Below are 21455 nucleotides of genomic sequence, written 5' to 3'. Positions count from 1 at the left end.
GGTGTTGATGCCCCTCCCATGGCGTTATCATGGGCTTTGGGGAACAAAAGTGTTTAGGCCGCAGGCTCTGCTTCAAGTACCCCATGAAACATACATGCACATTTAGGAAGGGTGCCCTATTTCTCAGCATCCAAGGAGGCACCTGGACACCCATCCCCTTTCCCGCCCACTCAGCCACACACTGCACACGGCCCTGTGACCAGGACAGTCAGGACACGTGCCCGTGCTCAGCTGCAGTTCAGTCAGGAGGCAGTAAGTGGCATTCTGTACCCACGGCCTCCTGGTGAGCGCACGCACATCTCTGCCCATGACTGGCTCTGAACCGGGTGACGGGCTCCAGCCAGCAGATGTGAACACACAGGTCACAAGCTGAGGCTTGGAACATGCCTGGGCTGTTGGGCTTAACACCCTGTGCGTCAGGTACGGCCAGTGCAGAGACCATGCGCAGATGGCCTGTCCGACACGGGGGACGGGACTGAAGCAGACCTGTGCCCAGTCAGGTCCAGAGCAGACTGACCAGCCCACACCCGCCAGCACACAGAGGCCCAACAAGAACAAGCAAGAGTGGCTTTACACCTGGAGCACTGGGGCGGCTGTTCACAGCACTACAGTGAAAGACGACGAACTCCACTTTTAGAAAGGGAAATTCCCAAATGGCTGAATATCTAATCAGTCAAAAATGTTTTCCAAATTTTGGTCTATATAGTAGTGTGTGTTGTTAGGGAAAAAAAACATAATTATCACCATCACCACCACCATCAGCATCATAATCATCACCACCATCACCACCATCACCATCATCACCATCATCACCATCATCACCATCATCACCATCATCACCATCATTACCATCATCAGCACCATCACCACCATCACCATCATCATCATCATTACCATCATCAGCATCATCACCACCATCATCAGCATCAGCATCATCACCATCATCATCACCATCATCACTATCATCACCATCATCATCACCATCATCATCATCACTATCATCACCATCACCATCATCACCATCATCATCACCATCATCACTATCATCACCATCATCACTATCATCACCATCATCATCATCACTATCATCACCATCACCATCACCACCATCATCACCATCATCACCATCGTCATCATCACCATCATCACCATCATCACCATCATCAGCATCATCAGCATCAGCATCACCATCACCACCATCATCATCATCACCATCACCATCATCACCATCACCATCATCACCATCATCACCACCATCACCATCACCACCATCACCATCATCACCATCACCATCACCATCATCACCACCATCATCACCATCACCACCATCACCATCATCACCATCATCACCATCATCACCATCACCATCATCACCATCATCACCACCATCATCATCATCACCATCATCACCATCATCACCATCATCACCATCATCACCTTCAACACTATTACTACCATTACCACTGCCACCGCCATCCCAGCCAAGTGCAGTGCTGTGCACAGTCCTACTTTCTCTCTGGAGCAGCTTTGCAGGCTGCAGGATTGGCTTGTCCACTCGCAGTTGATGACTATGTCAGTCCTTTCTGCACATTGATTACAAAAACGCTGACACCTTTCACCTTGATAACTACGAAAAAAGCCTGGTGTAACATCACGGGCATGATTTATGAGCGGGTAGGGCTTTGTAAATAATGTCCAACTTGGCGATTTCTGACAAGGATGCAGGGGAGCCTTTTAAACAGGAGAAGGCAGGCGAGGGAGGACTTGGGGAGGGAGGCATCTATCACTGAAACCAGCTGCACCAGGTACGTCAGGAAAACAGATTTCTGCTTTAGATCTGAATCTTAATGCTTGGCAATGAGAACCATCTGGGGCAGCCCGGCGCACTGGCTCCCCGCCTGCGGACTCCCCGCCCCTCCCTCTCCTGCCTCCATGCAAGTTCATTCAGCCGCCCGGGCTTAGCCTCCCGACACGTTCCCTGCTCCCATCTGCTCCGAATCCAGTCCCGGCCCCACCTTCCCCAGAGGCTGTCCTGACAGCTGCCTTGCTCCTGACACCGCTGCCAGCATCGTCCTTACTGCACAGCTGAGGTGCTGAGATAGGGTTTTACAAAGACACCTCTTCTCTGAGCAAGAAAGGGGGGACCCCGAGGGAGCCTGGCCAGCTCGGACGCTTCGGCAGTAATGCGCAGCGTGGTGACCGTCGCTGACGCTGCGTGTACCTGGGACAGGCTCGGAAAGCAGATCCTGAAAGTTCTCAGCAGGAGCAGAACAAGGGTTCTCCCCTGGGCTGCCAGGTGTTACCTAAGCCCGTGGCAGTCATTTCGCAGTACAAGTCCTGATGCTGTGCACTTGAAACTACACAGTGCGGTGTGTCAACCACGTCTCAGTACAACTGGGGGAAGAGGGAAAAAGCCACAGCCACGGCGAAGTGGAACAGAAGGGGTTCTGACCAGGACAGGGCCCTGGGCTGGAGAGAAGGGGCCTCGTAGGCCTGTCCTGTGTGACTTGGGGAACAGCATCCACTTTCATCAAAATAAGAGCCTCTTCCGTTTCTTTTCTGGTCCCCATGGCATCGGGCAGCAGGAGTGTCCCCAGGCTCGTCTGGGATTTAAGAGCACAGGGCTGTTTCACAAAATAAGGCTCGTCACACACACTGACTCATAGGGTCTGCGCCCCGGAGGTGCGTCCCACCATCCAAAGCAGGAAAAGGTTCAGTAACACATCCAAAGTCACACAGCCGTGGGGTGGAGCCAGACTCCAGTCCATGCCTCCCCCCGGTAGACACCCTAAAATTAAGCATTTATAAAACTGTGTCGTTAGCCGGAAAAAAAAAGACGAGAGACAGTCTTGATAGCATATTTTATTTCAATCTAAGAAAAATGATTAAATTCAAAGTTCAGAAATATAAAAGATTATCCAATAAATTTAGGATCATGACTGTTTCCTTAGCAACAATGACACACACGTGAGCTGTATTTGCGGCTCCAGAGTTTCAGCTTTTACTTTGCACATTTAAGTAAGGAAGAAGCCGTACAACAGGTCCTCATGCATGTTCATAGGGACCGTGTACACGACATGCCGGGGAATGGGGGCCACGAAGATGGTTTCCCCACGAACCTGGGAGCTGAGAGCCTCACCGCCAGCTGCACGGGGCTCTCACCATCCTCCCGGGCCGTGCAATGAGACCCATCCACTCTCACAGTGCCCCTGGCTGTACACCGGGCAGGTCCTGTGGCTCGCAGGGTGAGCGTTCGGTTCCTGACCCGTTCCTCCCACGTGCCCCCCAGAAGAATCTCCCAGTGACAAGTTCTTATGCACTTGAGGAGAAACGGGAACTACGGGCACAGCTCCCTGCCTGCCACGGTCAAGCCACCCAGAGCACAGCCTATCCCGGCTGCGCCGTCTTTAAGGAGACTGCCCGCAGTGGTTCAGGTGATAATTTTACCTTCTAGGGGTTCTGGGTGGGTAAGGCCAGGTGAGAGGCAAAAGTCAGGTAGACCCCGGTCTCGGCCTGATCACATTTATTCTCTGGCCATCAGACCCCTGCCCACTGCCCGTGGACGACAGGGACAGCCCCCTAACATCGATTTTACTGCCCGATTAACCTGAGCCCAAGCTTGAGGTTGCAAAGCACACACATGAAGTTGGTTCAGAACTGTCCCCAGGTCCCCAGGCATCTACCTGCTGTTGTGATTGCAAACGTGGCGGGAGCGGGATCTTGGGAAAATAGAACAAACAAACCAAGTCCCAGGAACACACAGACCCTCACTGCGCTCGAGGACAGCAGCAGGTGACAGATTTGTATGGAAGCGTGAAGCTCCGACAGGGACCCCAGGAGGCTGCAAGGACAGGAGTTCTCAATGCAATGGCTAGCGGAAGTGTGAGTGCCACGGAGATGGAGCCACTGAGTCCCAGGCCACCATCCTGTGCCACTGAGGAGCCACGGAGATGGAGCCACTGAGTCCCAGGCCACCACCCTGTGCCACTGAGGAGCCACGGAGATGGAGCCACTGAGTCCCAGGCCACCACCCTGTGCCACTGAGGAGCCACGGAGATGGAGCCACTGAGTCCCGGGCCACCACCCTGTGCCACTGAGGAGCCACGGAGATGGAGCCACTGAGTCCCAGGCCACCACCCTGTGCCACTGAGGAGCCACGGAGATGGAGCCACTGAGCCCCAGGCCACCATCCTCTAGGCACACACACACGTGGGACCCAGGGAGCAAGCTGAAATCCACCCAGAACAGCGCCACCCACTACAGATGTCCAAGGTCAGAGGGGACACATACATTGTATGTGATTAATGTGCCGAAGCCAGCCCCTCCCTTTTCACAGATTAAAGCAGTCTGTTTAAATATCTCATCTCTACAAAGTGAATTTACATTTAAAATACAAAGTGCAAGTACTATGTGTTTTTGTTTCTGTTTTTTAATTGGGTTTTGGTGAGGGAGCCTCCCACAGGTCCAGGCGCGCCGTGGCTGAGCCGTCTCTCATCCTTGGTTCCTCTGCTGAGAAAAAAGACAAATAGGAGACGTCGTTAGGTTCGCATCCCTCGGGTCTGCGGAGACTAAGGCTTGCCTTCCGGGGGCGAGACGGTCTTAGCTGCTGACAGCAAGGGGAAAGCAACGTTTTAAAACAAGTAAGAAGAAAGCGGGCTGGCTGGAGATCTTGGCTGCGACGGTGAATAAAAAACAGGGAGGACCTTCTGGGCACTCCTCGCCTTCTAGCCCTAACCCTCGGTGATCAGAAATGTTGGGGCAAGCCCGGCCGGGTGTGGCTCAGCGGTTAAGCGTCGACCTGGGATCCAGGCGATTGGGGTTCGATTCCCGGTCAGGGCACATGCCCGGGTTGTGGGCTCGATCAATGACTCTCTCATCATTGATGTTTCTGTCTGTCTCTCTCTCCTTTCCTCTCTCTGAAATCAATAAAGATATATTAAAGAAAAAAAAAAATGTCGGGGCAAGTACATTGGTTGAGAAAATCAACATTTACTAACAGTGTAAGTGGACTCCATCTATTCACTGGTCTCCAGAAGCTCCTCTCCCCATGGATTAACATACAAAACCATTTTAACGATCTAATTTATGCTTCCAACTTGATTCAGGCGTGATTGGCCCCTTCACTTTTCCTCTCACTCCTTCTGGTGACCCCTTTGCCTCTCTAAGAAGAGGTGCACCTTGCGGAGTTTAAGTCACGTGAGTCCTGCACTCTGGCTGCTGATGGAAAGTCATTTAGAAGGAAAAGCGGCTGAGCATCTTCCCGATCTACTTTTCCACGTGTACCAATTCCGACCACGTAAGGTGCTCCGTGCTCCTGGCTCACTGTTTAAAATAATTAGACTCCGACAGTGAGGAGGTTTCTGGGGCGACTTTTCCCCTGATGGAGACGTGAGCAGGTGATGGGAAGAGAGGGGGGTGTCTCCGTGCAGTGAGCCGAGGGGGGGTCTGTTTTCAGTATGAGGGGGAAAGATTTGCCCTCTTGGGGTTTTACAGCGACTGAGGCTGGTCCAAGGGGCTGGAGGAGGGGCTGGAACTAACCTCCCAGCAACCCAGCCCGAGGGCACCGCTCTGCTCACCTCTGAATCAAGGTGGAAGCTGGAGAAGTGACCGAAAGAGACGGCGCACTTGCTGATTAAACACTAGCTCAGGCATCCTTCCCCCCCTCCACCTAACACCTCCTGTCTCTGGTTACTCAGGCAGTGAAAGCTTTCAGCGCTTGGTGCGATTTTATTTGAGGAAACACGGGTGGATCTCGGTTACTGTATCGGCGCGGCCACAGCTGGCTGACGCTTTCGGGCCGATCCCAGGGCCGCAGCTCGCGGCAGCCGCCCCCGTGTCCGGCCCAGTGGTCAGTGCGGCCGCTCAGGCATCTGGAGGGAGCCGGCGTGTCCTCTGGGTTCTCTCTCCAGGGCAAGGCTGTGGAGCGAGGCTTCGGTCCTCAGTTTATCAGGATTGAGGGCATCACGCGAGCCGATCCCACCTCACCGGCCACACCAGCCGCCCCGGGCGCTCCCGAGGGTGACAGCTCTCGGGCCGGCTGTGCCCTCAAGTGCCAGTGATTTGCAGAGGGGTTTAAAGAGTTAAAACCATAGACATTTGCTGAACAAAGAGAACCGCATCCCGCACCTTTCTAACGCACGGGTTTCACTTTCGTCCAAGGTGTGCGCTGGAAGCCTCCCCTCGGGACCCACAAGCACGGGGCTCGCCTGAGGAAGCGTCGGGCGGATGTCAGGTGGGGGAGACAAAATAAACGGACGGGGGGTCCTGAGAAAGGCGGGCTCGCCCAGCTTCGCGGGCGGGAGAAACGGGTCGGCTCGCGTTTCTCTCCGGGGAAGGTTCCAGACTCCGGGTGGGTGCTGGCGTGAGCACCGTGACGGTCTCTAATTGCGCACATTCAGAGAAAGACGCTCACACAGAATGTGTTTATAACCCACGGCGGGAAACGGAAAGTCCCTTTCGGAGCCAAACGCCTGTCTCATTAGGATCCCGATGAAAACGGGAGATTCACTCACCTGGACGCCCAGAGGGCCTCCTGGCCCTGAAACCGCCATCAAACGTGAGAAACACACTACGGGGCCCTGGGGAACTGTTTGAAAACAACCCTTTATTTCCATAAAACAAGAGGACTCCATTTTTAAAAAAATAATAATAAAATAATTAAAATTTCAAATATTAAAAGGAAAAATTAAGGCAAAAGCTTTCAGTTGCCTTAACCTACTGGTTGCTGATAGAACCCGAGCGGGTCCCTGGCTGTGTTCAGAGCGGGGCGGACAGGAAATGCTGCCTCATCTGGACTGTTTGTACGGGGGGCTTTTTTGGGGTTTTTTTTTTTTTTGGAAGGTACTTGACTTTCCAATTCTACAGAACCCTGAATTTTTATATATATATTTTTTAAGAGACAGGAAGGGAGAGGGGGAGAGAGAGAAACATCAGTGAGTCATCGATCGGCCGCCTCCTGCTGGGGATCGAGCCCACAGCCCGGGCACGTGCCCTGACCTGGAATCGAACCCCGATCTCCTGGTTCCTGGGTTGACGCTCAATCATTGAATCCTGAATTTTTATCAGCTATAAGTAAACCAGCCAATTATTAAGGGTAAGATAGAGACACACTCACCTGTCTATTAGACGTGCTCTCCGCGTTGCCTTTAGGGGCTGCCAGGGAGAAAAGAAAGAAGGTATTAACAAGGGCACCCCCTACGTTCAGCGAAAGGTTCGAGATGTTTCTTCAGGGTGGGGCCGGTATGACTTCAGGCCGATGTCGGCAACTAGCAAACGTGTTTCCGTGAGACAAACGGGGAGAGCACAGACGATGAGCTGTGGGTGGCAACCGACGTGTGGTAAACGCTGTCTAACACGACACGAGCTCCCGCCAACGTCAGGGGCATGTTCGTTTTACCCAACACTCCAGAGGCGCGTCCGCGCAGGTGCAGACCGTCTGCCCCGTTTCCCAGTCGTTCCGGGCGGTGGCCTGGCCGGGAGTCCGGCGATGAGGCCCCAGGCGCCACACCAGGCCCTTCAAAACTTTTGCTTTTCTATTTAAGTCATGAGAAATGAACATGTTTGGCTCAAAATAAGTTTTCCCAGGGAAACGGGAGCTCGAGGGAGATTCGAGATTTGGTGTTTTCCGCTGCTTCACCGCTCGGCGCCGGGAGGAAGAGCGGGAGGCGGAGACGGGCCGGGGCCCCAGCCGGCTGCTCTGTCCCAGGAGACCGCGCCCGGCCCACCGCCCGGGGCATGGTCAGCTCCCCTCGGCCGCGCAGGGCTCCCGGTGGCCCTCCCACTCCCGGCCCCTCGACCTTCCCATCCCCGGCACCGAAACCCCCAGGCCCAGCAGACCAGGCCTCTCTCCTCCCACCCCCCAACCCCACCCTGCGCTGGAGTCTCAGCCCCACGGTTTTAAATATCTGTTGTTTCCTGATGGCTCCCAAGTGTCCCCAGCCCCAGTGTCCAGGGCGCACCTCCCTCCATTCATTCTCCTGGCCACACCGCCATGACCTCGGGTCCGAGCTAAGCCCCTCACACTCCGCTGCCTCCCCCGGCCCCCACCCCCAGCCTCCCGGACCTCTCACCTCTCCTAAGCCTGGGCTCCCTCCTCTCTGTACCCCGAGGTCCCCTTGGGGGGACGCTCCCTTGGGCACCACCTTCGAATCTCGACTGGAGCGTCACCACGTGAGACACCTTCCTGCCCACCCGACATCTAGCCCTTACCCCGACCCCACGCGTCACCATCGCACCACAGACTTTCCGATTTACCGTATTGCTTGTTTCTACCCTAAGAGACCAGCTCTAGGAGGACATGGGTTTTGTCTATTTTCTGTTACTTGGCCAATTTTTAGAGCAAGGAGGACTCAACAAATGTCTTTTCAACAAATCAATAGACAGAGGGCAGCGTTTTCACCCCAAACGCCGTGATTGATTGTCTGCGTCCAGCTACGCGATAATAAAATACCGAGGAGAGAGCAAAATCATTCTGTTTTCAAACGCTTCTTCTCTTGCTGCATTAAAGAAACACGATCACATGAAAATTCAAAACACAAAGGTAGCGAGTAAATTGTAAAAATGTTACATAAATAGATAAACGGACTATTTTTTCAATTGCAGGCTTGAATGGTTCAATTATTGGGGTAATTGTAGCCACTTTGCTTCCCCTGAAATGATTACTTCACTAAAAACCTGGGCTTGGGCGCCACTGGTTCCAATTTAAACAACATTAGTGATACTTTGAATCCACTCTAAGCCGTGATACTTTGAATCCACTCTAAGCCAGTCTGGCTGTTTAACAATCGCCTCTTTTTCCTTGGTTTCTCTTAGGACAAGTCTCAGTCTCCCTGGTAACAGGAGGTAGTTGCAGGTTACAGGTAAGTTACAGCAGCAGAAGTTAGTGCTCTCAGGTGTTGAGGAGAAAAAGAACCCCCAGCAGCACAGATGAGAAGTCTGAATGTCATTAAGGACACCGGGTGCAGTATCTCATTCAAGGCACAGAAGCAAAAATCACTATTTAAAAGATACAAAGGGCAGGCCCAGTCCCGGCCCCGGCCAATCGCTGTCTCTCTGTCTCTGTCTCTCTGTCTCTGTCTCTCCCCGCCCCCACTCTCTCTGAAAAGCAGTGGAAAAAAATACCCTCGGGTGACGATTAAAAAAATAATAAAATAAATGAAAGATACAAAGGGCAGGAAAATAATGCTGTTCGTTAGTCACTTCAGTGGAACAGAATGTCCGTTGTCCCAATAAACCTGAGGCAACGCAGGTCCATGGAGAAAGGGAGGGCTGTTCGCAGCCCCCAGCGCGCCCCACGTGGGGACGGGAGAGTTGACGTCATCGGTATCGAATGGTCCTGATTGTTTCCAGGTGACCTGGAGCGACACCCGGGAGGCAGCCTGCCTGGAAGCGATGCAGCGAGCCTGGCAATTTGGTTGAGAAAGATGATTTGGTCTAAAATGGATAATTCCTAGTGGCTGAGTTTCTGTGTAATGGTCACTGGGGGAACCGCGAGGCATGATGTAATCTCCTGGGACTTTTCTCCTGAATTCTTCAGCAGTATTTTCTCTTTTTGGCTTCAACATTTCCTAATAGTTTTTAGCTTTTTTTTCTTCTTTTTTGCATTTTTTGTCATAGTGAAAGTTTAGATCAAACTTTCCTATAATGTATCTTTGTTGCAATAACTGAAATGCAAAATCTTGTGTAACCGCTGAAAATACGTGGGATTAGAAAGTGTGTATGTGAAACGTCACAGTGCACAGGTGTAGCATAGAAATACAGGGCGTCCCCCCAAAATGCAGACACACTGAACCAGCCGACAGCTCGCCTTTGAAAATGAAACGTATTTTAATAAACACTGCTTTTATAATTATTCAAAGTGTGTATTACATTTGGGGGGGACACCCTGTATTTTCGGATGAATATGTATCTGAAAATAATAGGTCACGAGCTATTTATGTTCTTGATTTGATTTCTCATATTTTTTAGAATGAAAAATGCGTTGTTACGTACTCGCAAACACAAAGGAAAAGCAAATGATAACAGTTGGGTATTTAGAAAATCCCAACGAGTCCGCTCCTGAATACTTCGGTTTTCCTGACTTTTCACTGATTCAAATCACACGGGAGAGGAAAAGGCGGCTGACAATCAAACTGAAAACAATTTAACAAAGTAGGAAAAACCTTAGAAAAATTCTGCAGAGAAAATAAAAGGGTTCCAGGAACAACAAATTATGTACCCAAATGCCCGATGCTCATTTTTGAGAAAATTCCCACCTTTAACCAAGTCTAGCTAATTTTGGCACCGAGGGGGGGGGTGGTCATAGAGGATCCTCTCAGTTCCCAAGGAGGGAATAAAACCCAGGCACGTGGGCGCATCCAGGCGGACCTGGCGAAGGCGCCTGGACCTCCTGCAGTGACTGACGCTCCTGGTGAGTGACGACATCACCCAGAGAGACCCTGCCCCCCTCCGCTCTGCGCCCCCTTCCCGGGAACGGGCTGGTGCTCCCACCCTGCCTGCCCCTCGGGGTGCCCGGAGGCCTGGGCCCTGTCGGGAGGCACCCCAGAAGCAAGAGGTCCCGCCTGCACCAAGTGCAGGGCTCTCCAGGTACAGCCAGGAGTTCCGAGGTCTGACCCCAACACCGAGGCCAACCCTGTGGGACCATGAAGGACTTGTCTTCACACGGGCCCCTCCCCCTCTGCGGACAGGTGACCTGCGGTTATTCATCCCCGTCACCTCGGACCTGGGGACCAGCACAGACACGGAGACCTCAGCCTTGGGCCGGGGCCGGGCGGGGAGGGCCGGGGCCGGGTGGGGAGGGGCCCGGGGGCCGGGGGGAGGGCCGGGCGGGCTTACTGTGCCGCTTCCTGCTGCTGGCCCTGCGCTCCTCCTTGGTGACGCCCAGGCAGCCCATGAGCTCGTGCAGGGACACCGACTTGTCGTTGTTCAGGTCACAGTACTCCACAAACTTCTTCACGCACTTCTTGGGTTTGGACTTCTTCCGAAGGAATCTCTTGAAGGGCTTCATCTCCTTCTTGCCAATGTCCCCGCTGGAATTCTTGTCCAGCAGCTTGAAATACCAGTGGACCACTCTCTCCTCCAGCGTGTGGCTGGGGTCGGGTTCGGAGAGCCTGGAAGGACAACGGGAGGTCAGGGGCTCCGGCCGTGGCCGCACCTCCCTCGGCCCCCCTCTGCCCCGGAGAGGCCCTCCCTGTGCGATCGCAGAGGGTCCTGAGGCCTAAGCCTGCCTGGATGGGCCACTCAACGTGACATGTATTTAAAAATAACTTAGAGTCCAGCTGGTGTGGCCCAGTTGGCTGGGCGTCAGCAGAGCCCCTAAAGGTCGCCGGCCCGATTCCAGGTCAGGGCACGTGCCCGGGTTGAGGGCTCGATCCCCGGGGGGCATGCGGGAGGGAGCTGGTTGATGTTTCTCTCTCTCCCTTTCCCTTCCTCTCCCTCTAAAAGTAAATTAATAATAATAACTTAGAAAAAGGGATTGAACAAAAACTTTTCAAGTTGGCTTCAAAGTTGCAAGTGACACGGTGAATTTGTGGGTGCCAACTGTGCACCTGGCCTGGGCCACGTCCTGGAGGTAAAAAGCGCCCCGGCCCCCGTTCTGTGCTCTGGGACGCGCAGGTCAGCCGGCCGGTGAAGGCCCACGGCAGAGCCTGGCCCAGGTGCTCCCCCCTAGATGAGGTTCATGGTCACGTCGCCTGTGTCCTACAGACGATGGAAGGCGCAGATGAGAATACATCCGAAAGTGGTACCTGGAGGTTCTCCCTTGAATTTAAAAAATTCTGCATTTTAAGATATGAGTAATTTAAGAAAACCTTCCCTAGGAGGCCTGGACTTGAGCTGGGGTTAGAAACTGCCCCAGGAGTTAAAGTGGCCTCGTCAGCCAGTGGACAGTGAGGGGCAGTGTGGAGAGGGGCTGACGTCCCCCGTGGCTGCCGGGCTCCCACGCTGGGGCCCGGGTGAGCCCCGCGCGCCCCGAGAGCGAAGCGTGTGCTCAACGCCCCGGTTCTCCGGACCCTGCTGGATACTTTCAGACTCGGAGCCGCTTCTAGGGAGCCGCGAGGCCACTGCTTCCAATTTTAGTTTCTCTGATAGGAGCAGCCTCCCGAGAACGTAAGATCCAATTTTAAATTTAGGTGACTTTTTAAGTTTAACTTACTATCCAATTATAGAAGTTTCCGTTAGAGTGCCTTTTTTTTTTTTTCCCCCCCTTGACGCTTACTCTTAAGCAGAGACAGAGAGAGGAGAGTGGCCGGGGAAGGGAACCAGAAACCAGGGTCGTGGAGGCGCAACAAGGGCCGGAGGGAGGGGGGAGGCTCAAGTCCTCCATCAGAGCATGTTCCTCAGAGTGGAGGGGTCAGTTCATGCCGATTCTCAGGGGGTCCCAGGCTCGGAGCGCCGCACCCACGAGACACTGGGAGCCACCCTCACGTTGGCCGTTAGGGACAGAAGGGGTCGGGCAGAATCTCCCAGGACAGGGAAGCCCAGGGCGTCTCCCGGGCCAGCGGAGAGGACGTGTCCCGTTCTAGGGTCAGAGTCCGCCCCGTGTCAGGTAACTAACCGCTGAAGATAGTTCAGATGGTACATTCTACGTGACACGTAGGGCGTCCCCCAAGAATGTGTATGTGCCCTTTGAATAATTATAAAGGCCGTGTTTATTAAAATACACTTCACTTTCAAACGTGTGCTATCAGCTGTTAAAGCGTGTTTACATTTTTGGGGGGACACACACCCTGTATTTGTTTTCCCACAATAAAGACATAATATCTTGAGACCTTTAAAGTGAACATTTTATACACAGTATTTAAAATCCAGTCCGTGCTCTAAAATGCAATTCCAAAGCACGAAGCCATCTGAGCTTCCCTGGCCCGTCCCCATCGCACCACCCGAGGGAACCAGGGAAAATCCCGTGGCCCAAACTCTCCCAGTCAGACAACGTCTTCAGTGGTTTAACCACATGACAAAAACCCTCCAAACCCACAAAGCCCCCTCCTGCTTGGGAGGGGCCTCCTCTCGCCGCCCTGGGCGTCCGGGGGAGCAGACGGTTCCCAGGCAGCCGACGGCTGGGCTTAGACCAGCTGGTCAGGTTTCCTCCCGTCTCCCGGCTTCTTCCCAGCGCCTGGCCCTGGGGTCAAAATGCAACCTACCTGCCGGCAGAGGAGGGGTCAGAGACGGCGTGGACCATGTCTGTGGACAGCGCGTCCAGAACGCTGGTGAGAAACTCATTCTTTTTGGCACCGGGACAACCTAAAAAAAGAGCACACACATCTTTTCATAAGTCACAGACCTCACGGAGCACAATGGGTTTTTCCTGTGACGGAGAGAAAAGTTGCTTTAATGTTTGGGAATTGGTGAGATGGGGTCTTACTAGCAAGGGGCTCATTGCGTCACTCGCGAGAGGCACGTTGACACTGATCGTCACAGGTGTCCTTGGGCACCTGAGTTCCTTGTTACTGATATTCAAGCCCATGTCAGCCGCCGAGACAGGGACCCTTCACACCGGCTTCCACCTCACTAAATACACACGTCAGAAAACAGACGCGATTCCTCGGGGGAGGGAGGCCGAGAGTGAAAACAGCTCCAGAAGCCCCTGGAGAAGTGGATTATAATTCACAGAGAAAGCCCGCGGTCCCCTGTCAAACACAGAGAAACAGCCAGCCGGTCCCCAGAATCGCTCATCAGGCAGCTTCAGGAGGTGACGGCAGCGGCCTCTGTCCTTCCCGGGCCTTCTCAGAAGCCAGCCCGGCCCCTGGTTCTCCTGCAGCGAGTCCCTCCCTCTGGGGAAGCCTCCTGCCGACAAGGGAGCTGCCGCAGCGCCAGCCCTCACACCACAGTCCGTCTCCCACTCGCCCGCACGGCGGCCTCCGTAAATCTGTGCTCTCAGATCGCAGCCCGCAGGCGCCGTGACCTCACACAGCCCCCGCTTGTTCAGGGCCAGCCGTGGGCACGAGCCTGCCCCCAGCTGAACGCAGGGCAGCTCAGAGGTCTTAGCCCAGGGGTGGGACCTCGCAGGGACAGCCCCACTCGGGGAGCGCGTCGGGGTAGAACTCACAGCCAGTCACAGCAGCGTTTGGAGAGAGGAAACCGCTGTCCTCTCAAGGCCAGAGCAGAATCATTACAACGACTTGTTTACAAATCTGTGGGAAAATAAAGTCCACAGCTCAGCCCGAGATGCTCGCTCGACCCCATTTCCCTGCGGAATCCAAGTAAAACACTCGCACTGCCTTAGATTTCCGTGCAGACACTTGGGTTCCGGTCCCGCCTGGACCCACAGCAAGTGCGCAGCCCAGTCCCAGGCCCGTCAGTCCCACCCCGGAGGCTCGTCCAGCCGAGGGTCAGACGGAGCGAGCGGGGCCCGGACACCAGCCTCGTCTGCCCCGGGAGGCCGGGCCCTCGGGACCCGGGCTCGGCCGTGACGCCTGAAAGTGCGTGTTGCACTTGATATAAAGTGAGAGCGTTCTGAGCTTTCTGCGGAGGGTTTTAACAATCAGAAGCTTTCTGCACAGAAGTTACTGGCCCCAGAAAACCTGCTCTGCAGTTTCTCCTTTCCCACCTGTCAGTACAAAGTGAAACCCTCGGGCTGCGGCCTCGGCGCATCCCAGACCTGCGGCCCGTATCGCAGCCGTCACCGGGCACGCTCGCACGGCCACCCGAAGGCGCAGGGAGGCCGAGGGACAGCGGCACCCACAGGAGGCAGCCTCTGACGAGAGCCCGTGTGGTGTGTCTGGGCCACGTGAGCCACGGTCCGCGCAGTGTCGTGGTCTGAGTGGCCCATCGGGCGGGGGCTGCGGGATTCCGGGCAGGGGAGCGGGAGCAAGGGTCAGACCTGGGGTGTCGCAGGTAAGTGACCTGATGCGGTGGGAAGTATCTGGTGACAGTGACACTGATTGAGCTTTGACGCATTTAACAGCGAGCGGCTTACAGTCTCCAGGCGCCTGTTTTTTTGTTAGTTTGTTTTTTATTTCAAATGCATAGGAAGCTAATGTAGGAAAGAAATGAATTTGAACATGAGAATTAACACCTTCCTCTGATTTTTTTCAGAAGCCTCTGAGTGGGCGTGTGCATGTGTGTGTGCATGCACGTGTGTGTGCATTGTGTGTGCATGTGTGTGCGTGTGCATGTGCGCGTGTGTGTGCGCACATGGGGGCGGGAGGTGGGGGCGGGTGTGTTTATGTTTCCTGAGTCCCCCCAGGGGACTCGGGGCCACCCCGGGTCATCCAGACATTCCCGGGATGAGTGTTTGTAACCCGTGTTCCATGACCAGCTCCGTCTTCACCGGCCCGGAGCTCACACAGGGAGGCCCTGGAGGGGACACGGAGGGTTTGTGGCGACACACGCAGGACCCAAGTCAACCTTTAGGACGCCGGGTCTCTGCAGGTCCCGCGCTCGGGCTGCCACGCGGTCAGCTGCGGAGCGGGAGGTGTTTGGGGCCACGTGTCCACGTGTACTGAGGCACCCGACCCACACACGTTTTTGTCAGTATCGGGACTGCTCCTGATTCCTTCCTGAGCATTTGTGATTACGGAGAAAACAACGGCTTTGCTTGGATTTTCCCAGCCAAGCTGCTGGCACCTTCCCAAACCAACCACAGCGTTTTTAGGCAGAACGCCTGAGATGAGACTGTCCCGGAGGAGTGACCACCAACCGGCTCCTCTCAGGGCGCGGGACTGCCGGCGGCACCTCAGGACGTCACCCCCTCTAGCGCGATGTGCGGTCCCACGTGGCGCACGAGCCCCGCCACTCAGGTTCCTCAAGCGAATGACGGAGCCACGGGCGGGACGGGGGAGCCTCTTTATTCCGAGACCAGGCGGCTGAGGAAAGGAAGAACCAGGCAGGACGGGCTCCGACCAGGCGCGTGCCCGAGGCGTCCCGCGGCACCGCGGACACCGTGGTCATTTGCGCCCAGGAATCGTGTGTGCGCCTGTAAAGCCCACGAGAAACCTGGGGCACGCGCTGGGCACAAGGGCTTCCCTTCCTGATTTTACTTCACTCGCCGCCCCGCCCGTGACGGATGGACTGCGGACACAGCCTCGCATTTCCGAGAATATTCCCAAAATGTTTCCAGATACACAGCTGAGGAGCGAAGCCCGTGGTCGTCGCCACGAATTCAGTTGCTAATGACCAAGTTTCACGGGTCTGTGCACAGGAACAGCAACGCTACTGCTACTGCCCCGAACCTCAGGGTAACGAGGTGGCTTCCAAGGCGCCCAGCACCCCGCACGGAGCACCCCGCACGGTGCCCGATGCCGGAGCAGTGCTGCGCCCCTGGGCCCATACGGCCGGCGACCTGGGCAGGTAGAGGGTGACCAGGAGGCAGGGGGTCCCTCTTCGCTCCAGGGGGCAGCCCCCCAGTTCCATGCCCAGCCACAGCCCCCCGAGTCCCCCCACAGACAGTCCGAGAGGTGGGCCGTGCCCAGGGGTTTAGGGGCCGGCCGGCTGCTCTTACTTTTTTTCAAGTAACAGACGTAATTTAAGGAATGATCTCCATTCAAACGGAGACACCTTCTTTCCAAACCCCTGGTCCTTTTCCCACGTTCGGTCGTTCGTGTGCAGCGTGGCCTCTCGCCCGCCCCGTCCGAGGGGCTTCAGGAAACAGGGAGTGAGAGCAGGACCGGCCGCCTGATGCTGCAGAACCGCAAACCTGTGAAGCGTCGCCCGTCGCCGTCGTAAAGGATCAGCCGCCATCTCCGACGTGCTTGTTCATCAGACTTTATGGCACCGACGAGCTGGTTTATTTCTTGTAAAGCCGCAGTTCACTGAACTCTCGCACCCAGAGCGAGCGGGTGCGTCCCGAGGTCCCACGGAGCCGGGCGAGCGGGGCTCTCGCCTCCCCGCCGCTCGGCCGCGCGAGTCACCGCCGTTACCACGAGCCGCGCGGGGTCGGCGCGGTGACGAGGCCGGGGGCCGACAGCCTGCCCGGGGGCCACGCCAGGGGGCGACCGGTGACCCGCCAGCGAATCTCACCGAACAGGAGTCAGACATCCCGGGTTTAACGACCCAAATACACAGGGACACAGGGCGGCAAGGTGGACGCAAGAGCAAAAACCAACAAAGGCCAAGGTGACGACAAAGGGAAACCAAATATTTCCCTGAGAAAGTGATCCCAGGGGCTCAGGGCCCCCCGGCCAAGGCTGCGGCCCCCTCACGCCTCTGGGGGTTCCCCGGGCCCCCGAGGAGGACAGGGAGCCGGTCAGTGTCCTCTCTCCATGGGGACGGGAGGTGGGAGTGACCCCCGGAGCCACCGCTCAGGGAACCGCCCGCGACAGACCCCTCGGCCCATCAGAAAATCGGACTCACCCTGGAAATCCGCCAGGACGTCTGCATTTAAGAACGACCCCCGATTTTAACCGATTTCAGCGCAAAGGCTAATGTAAACGCTGATAGACGAAGACACGGAGACAGGCCGCCTAATGGGCTTTGGAACGGAGGCAGCCGCGTTCCGGGCACCTCACCCAGCTGGGCCCGCGGGCCGCAGGTCTGGCCGCGGCTTGAGAGAGGCCCAGGCAACGGGTTCTCAGGTTCTGCTCTCCCTGCGCCGAGCCCGGGCGCCCAGAGCCAAGCGGCAGACTCGGCCGACAGCCTGGCGAACGACACGAGAAACTAAGGCCCAGTCTAAACAAAGACGGCTCTGTGCGGAAACCCGGCCGCTGGAACCTCCCGGGGAAGCAGCCGAGTCCTCGGACCCTGGGCCTGAGTCGCTCGTTCTCTCCCCCGCGTGGGTCCGTGGAGCCCGGGCTCACGCGCAGTGAACGGAAGACGGGGCTGTTGTCTCCTTTAACGAAACATTTGTCTCTTCCGCGCGTCACGTCCGCTCTCTGCCGAAGCTTTGAAATCTTTGAGTCGGCCACAGAATGGCTCGCCCGGCTGGTGTGGCGCAGTGGTCGGGCGCCGGCCTGCACGCCGAAGGGGCGCGGGTTTGACTGCCGGCCAAGGGCTGCGGGTTCGAGCCCTGGTCGGGGTGCATGTGGGAGGCAACCTAGCAATGGTCCCTCTCACGTCCGTGCTCCTCCCCCTCCTCCCTCCCTGCCTCTCTCTGTAAAAAAAAAAATCAATGGAAAAAATAAGCTCGGGTCACAATTAACAAACAAAAGAAACGGGATCAGTAGGAAACGACACTTCAGACCGAAACAAGCTGACCTGCTGTGACGCCCCGAAGGCCAAGCGCCTGCCCTGCCCCTGGAGGGGTTCACAGCGCCCCCTGCGCCTCACTTGTCCCCCGAGAGCCCCTCCCCGAGCCCCTCCAGCTGCCTCTCCGGTCACTCGTCACCTAGACTCGGGCCACAGTCAGCGTCGCAAAGTCCCCGATAGATTCTGGGGCCCCCGTTGCACCCGAGGGAACAGCTCTCGCGGCTGAAAGGAACCCTCGTCTCCCCGCCTTCCTGAGGCCACGACACCCTTCACCCGCCGGCACCTGCCCGGCGCCCAGGGCTCCACGTTGGTCTCCTCTGGGCTTCGCGGGTCGGCTCCGCTGGGCCTGGGCTTTGCTGACTTTAGGGAATCGAACCAGCGACGTCCGTGTGGATTCTTTCCACCCACAAACCTTTCACGAGGGGAGATGTTGCAGGAAACGGCCGAGCTGCAGAGGAAGGAGACACGGTGGCCACGGGGGCCTGTCCAGATACCGACCCAGGGGTCCTGAGAGGGGATCCGTGCCGTAGAATGAGCACGGATCACGCGTGTGCCCCCAGCGGGGACCTCGCCAAGCCGCCTGCCCCTGCAAGCCAGGTAAGGAGCTCAGAAAGGGAACACGAGCTGGGGGTCAGCGGTCAGCTTCACGAACTCTGGAGATGCCTGAACCTCAGCAGAGCTTTGAAATCTCCACGTGAAAGTGTGAGACCACGATGGACATCGGAACACATCACGTTACACACACTGATACACCCGGGGGCCTGGCGTGCCCGCCCACTGCTGTCCCCTGACCCGTCACACACCCGCTGCGTCCTTAGCGGTGGGTCAGTTCGATACACGGCTGACCAGTCAGCCCCATCCTGAGACTCTCGGTTCCCTGGGGCTGCTGAACCTCAGAGGCGCGGGGTCCCTTCTGGTGGAAACTCGGCCGATGATTTGTGCACCCTAATCCCAGCTGGATGAAAAGTTCCCAGACAACAAAACACCGATTTAATTAGATCCTCAGCAACCAGGGCTCAGGCACCGGTGACCCCAGACCAGCCTGGAGACCCCCAGGCAGTGGACAGAATCCCAGAGGGTCTGAGGAGCGGAGACGCCGAGAGAGCCGGGGCCCTTCCAAAGAAAGCGACCCATGGTGCCCTTCCCCACCCTGATTCTGATAAGACAGGAATCAAGGAGAAACAGTGGGGACATCGAGGGCGACCCAGGGTCCGTGGGAGGCCAAGAGGCCACTCAGCACACACGGCTGAGCTCAGACACTCATTCGTGGAGCACCGGGCCCAGCACCAGGGACGTGCGTCTAGCAGAGGAGAGTCCTCTCGAGGCTGGGGCTGCAAGCACTGTGAGAGCGTGCGCCCCTAAAAACGGTGAGCAGAAATTGTGGGCCCCCCTTCCCCTCCCACAGCCACGGCGGAGGGTGGAGATCTCTGCACGGGATCTGTGGGCCCTCGAGGACCTTCACCCACAGTCACCCAAGGTCGGGGACCCAAGCTCTGCAACAACCACGGTCTACAGAAGCCAACGCTCAGGATAAATGCCCGTCTCCGTGGGAACCGCCAGGCCCAGTGGCAGAATCGACGCCCGGGGCCATGGCCAAGACCATCTGGTCTCTCTCTGCAGCGCGGGACCTGCCCCCGAGCCCAGGGGAGGGGCCTGGGGAGCACAGAGCAGGGGGAGGGTGGTTACGTCGGACACCCCGCTGGCCCCACAGCCTCAGACCGAGGCTGCTCCTGCATCACACTCGGTTACTGACACTGAAGCGTGCTCGTGGTCTCCTCGGATGTTCCACGGGCCGCCCCAGACGCTTTCAAACAGCCCTCACCGCGCGTTACCGACACGGGGAAAGAAACCCCGTTTCACTAGGAATGAAACCCCCTCGCTCGGCTTCCGTGTTTATTCGCGGTTTTCAGGTTGCGTTAATCTGAGGCAGGAACCTTTTCTAAATCCACGTTTTTACCTGGGAGGCAGCCACAGCAGGGCTCGCCTTCCTCCCCAGAGGGGGACTGGGTTTTACTGCTCTGCTTCCAAGAACTTCTGCACGGCCTTGGCTCCCTCAGCACCGTGGTGACAGGGCCCCTGCGCGGTCACCCCACGGCCGTGCACACTGCTCAGGCGGCCGGCTCGTCACAGCCCCGTCTCCCCACGCAGGGGGCCCCCCACCTGCTCCTCGGTGCCTGTTTGGGCCTTTTGGGGCTCCCGTGAGGAGCTCCCGTAGCACACGTGTGAGCTGGGACCAGCCTCCCAGGGTGGCCCTGGCGCTCGGTCCCGAAGTCTTCAGGTAGAAATGTCCGTGCGGGTTTGTCACCCGGAGCATCCTTCCTCGGTGACACTGGGTTGAGGGTCAGTTTATCCCTCATTCTACAAAAGGCAATTTTCCTCTAAAGGGTTAGTCATCTCACCTACAAATTTAATTTCATATTAACCATCAACTCGGTGGTCAGAACACGGAACGGCGTAGCTCAGCTCTCTCCAAGGGCTGCTCCTGGGAACCGTCCCGTCCCCTCCACACACAGGGACCCAGCCGGACTTTCACACGAGCAACGTTCCTGTTACACTGATGTCATCAGACGGCTCTTAACCCCACACACGGTGTTTAACGTCCACGCTCGCGCCCGGCACACCCGCCCTCACCTGTGAGCGCCGTGGTCCTGGACGGCACCAGGGAGGCAGGCACCCCGAAGCCTCTCCCGGTGTAGCCGGGAGCCCCGGGCACAGCACGGTGCCCACTGTCCACGCCCCCAGGCCAGAGGGTTACCTGTCTGAATGTAAGACTCTCCTCCCTGCTCAGCTAGAACCCAGCAGGCCTGTGTCTATGAAATCGGTATTGGACCAGACACAGAAACCACAGAAGCTGACGTTTTCAGTGGGTGAAATACTGACATTTCCTATTGTCTGTGAAAGAGCCTCGAAGGCCGAGTCCGGCTGGAGGAAAGGTAAACACTGGAGTCTTTAGTGCCAGGCGATACTCAGCACAGGTGCTGGGCTCAGCTCTAAATACCTGCTGGAAAGTAGCCCGAGCTGTGCTTCAGACAGGCTGAGGGTCATTTTACGCTGCCTCAGAAAGTCCTAATTAATTCTGAAAAATTTTGCAATAGTGCTGGAATAGGACTTGAAAAATTCAGGGGGGGGGTGGTGCTCTCAGGGTTTCTGATTGAATCAGGCCTGCATTCTACCTGCCGTCACTGAGCCCCGAGAAAAGAGACTTCACTGCTGCGGACTCTACAAGGCTCTGTGTGTGGCTTCAGGGGAGCCCAAGGGGCACCCAGGGGACAGGGCCCTGCTGGCTGGTCATGGCCGTGGGGCGCACGGAGCTGCCGGGACGCTGCGGAGAGGGG

The 21455-nt window shown here is 56.5% G+C and overlaps 1 protein-coding gene across 5 annotated transcripts in view; it reads right to left on the bottom strand.

The window, feature by feature from the left end:
• Nucleotides 1–2844: 2844 nt before the first annotated feature.
• SMOC2 (SPARC related modular calcium binding 2) overlaps nucleotides 2845–21455 on the bottom strand; it is an 88538-nt gene continuing 69927 nt past the window's right edge. For 4 of the 5 annotated variants that reach the window (XM_081139743.1, XM_081139747.1, XM_081139746.1 and 1 more), the window contains 4 exons: nucleotides 13140–13239; nucleotides 10834–11108; nucleotides 7115–7152; nucleotides 2845–4509 (listed from right to left, as the gene is read on the bottom strand). In XM_081139743.1, the coding sequence (XP_080995869.1) occupies nucleotides 4492–4509; nucleotides 7115–7152; nucleotides 10834–11108; nucleotides 13140–13239 (431 nt within the window). In that variant the 3' untranslated portion in view covers nucleotides 2845–4491. The remainder of the gene's footprint in view (nucleotides 4510–7114; nucleotides 7153–10833; nucleotides 11109–13139; nucleotides 13240–21455) is intronic. The other variant, XM_081139745.1, reaches the window with a different exon arrangement.

The sequence above is a fragment of the Miniopterus schreibersii genome (assembly GCF_964146895.1).
Source record: "Miniopterus schreibersii genome assembly, chromosome: 6".
In the NCBI taxonomy this organism is placed as follows: domain Eukaryota; kingdom Metazoa; phylum Chordata; class Mammalia; order Chiroptera; family Miniopteridae; genus Miniopterus; species Miniopterus schreibersii.
Note: the sequence above shows the minus strand (reverse complement) of the source record. Positions and strands in the feature narration are given on the sequence as shown.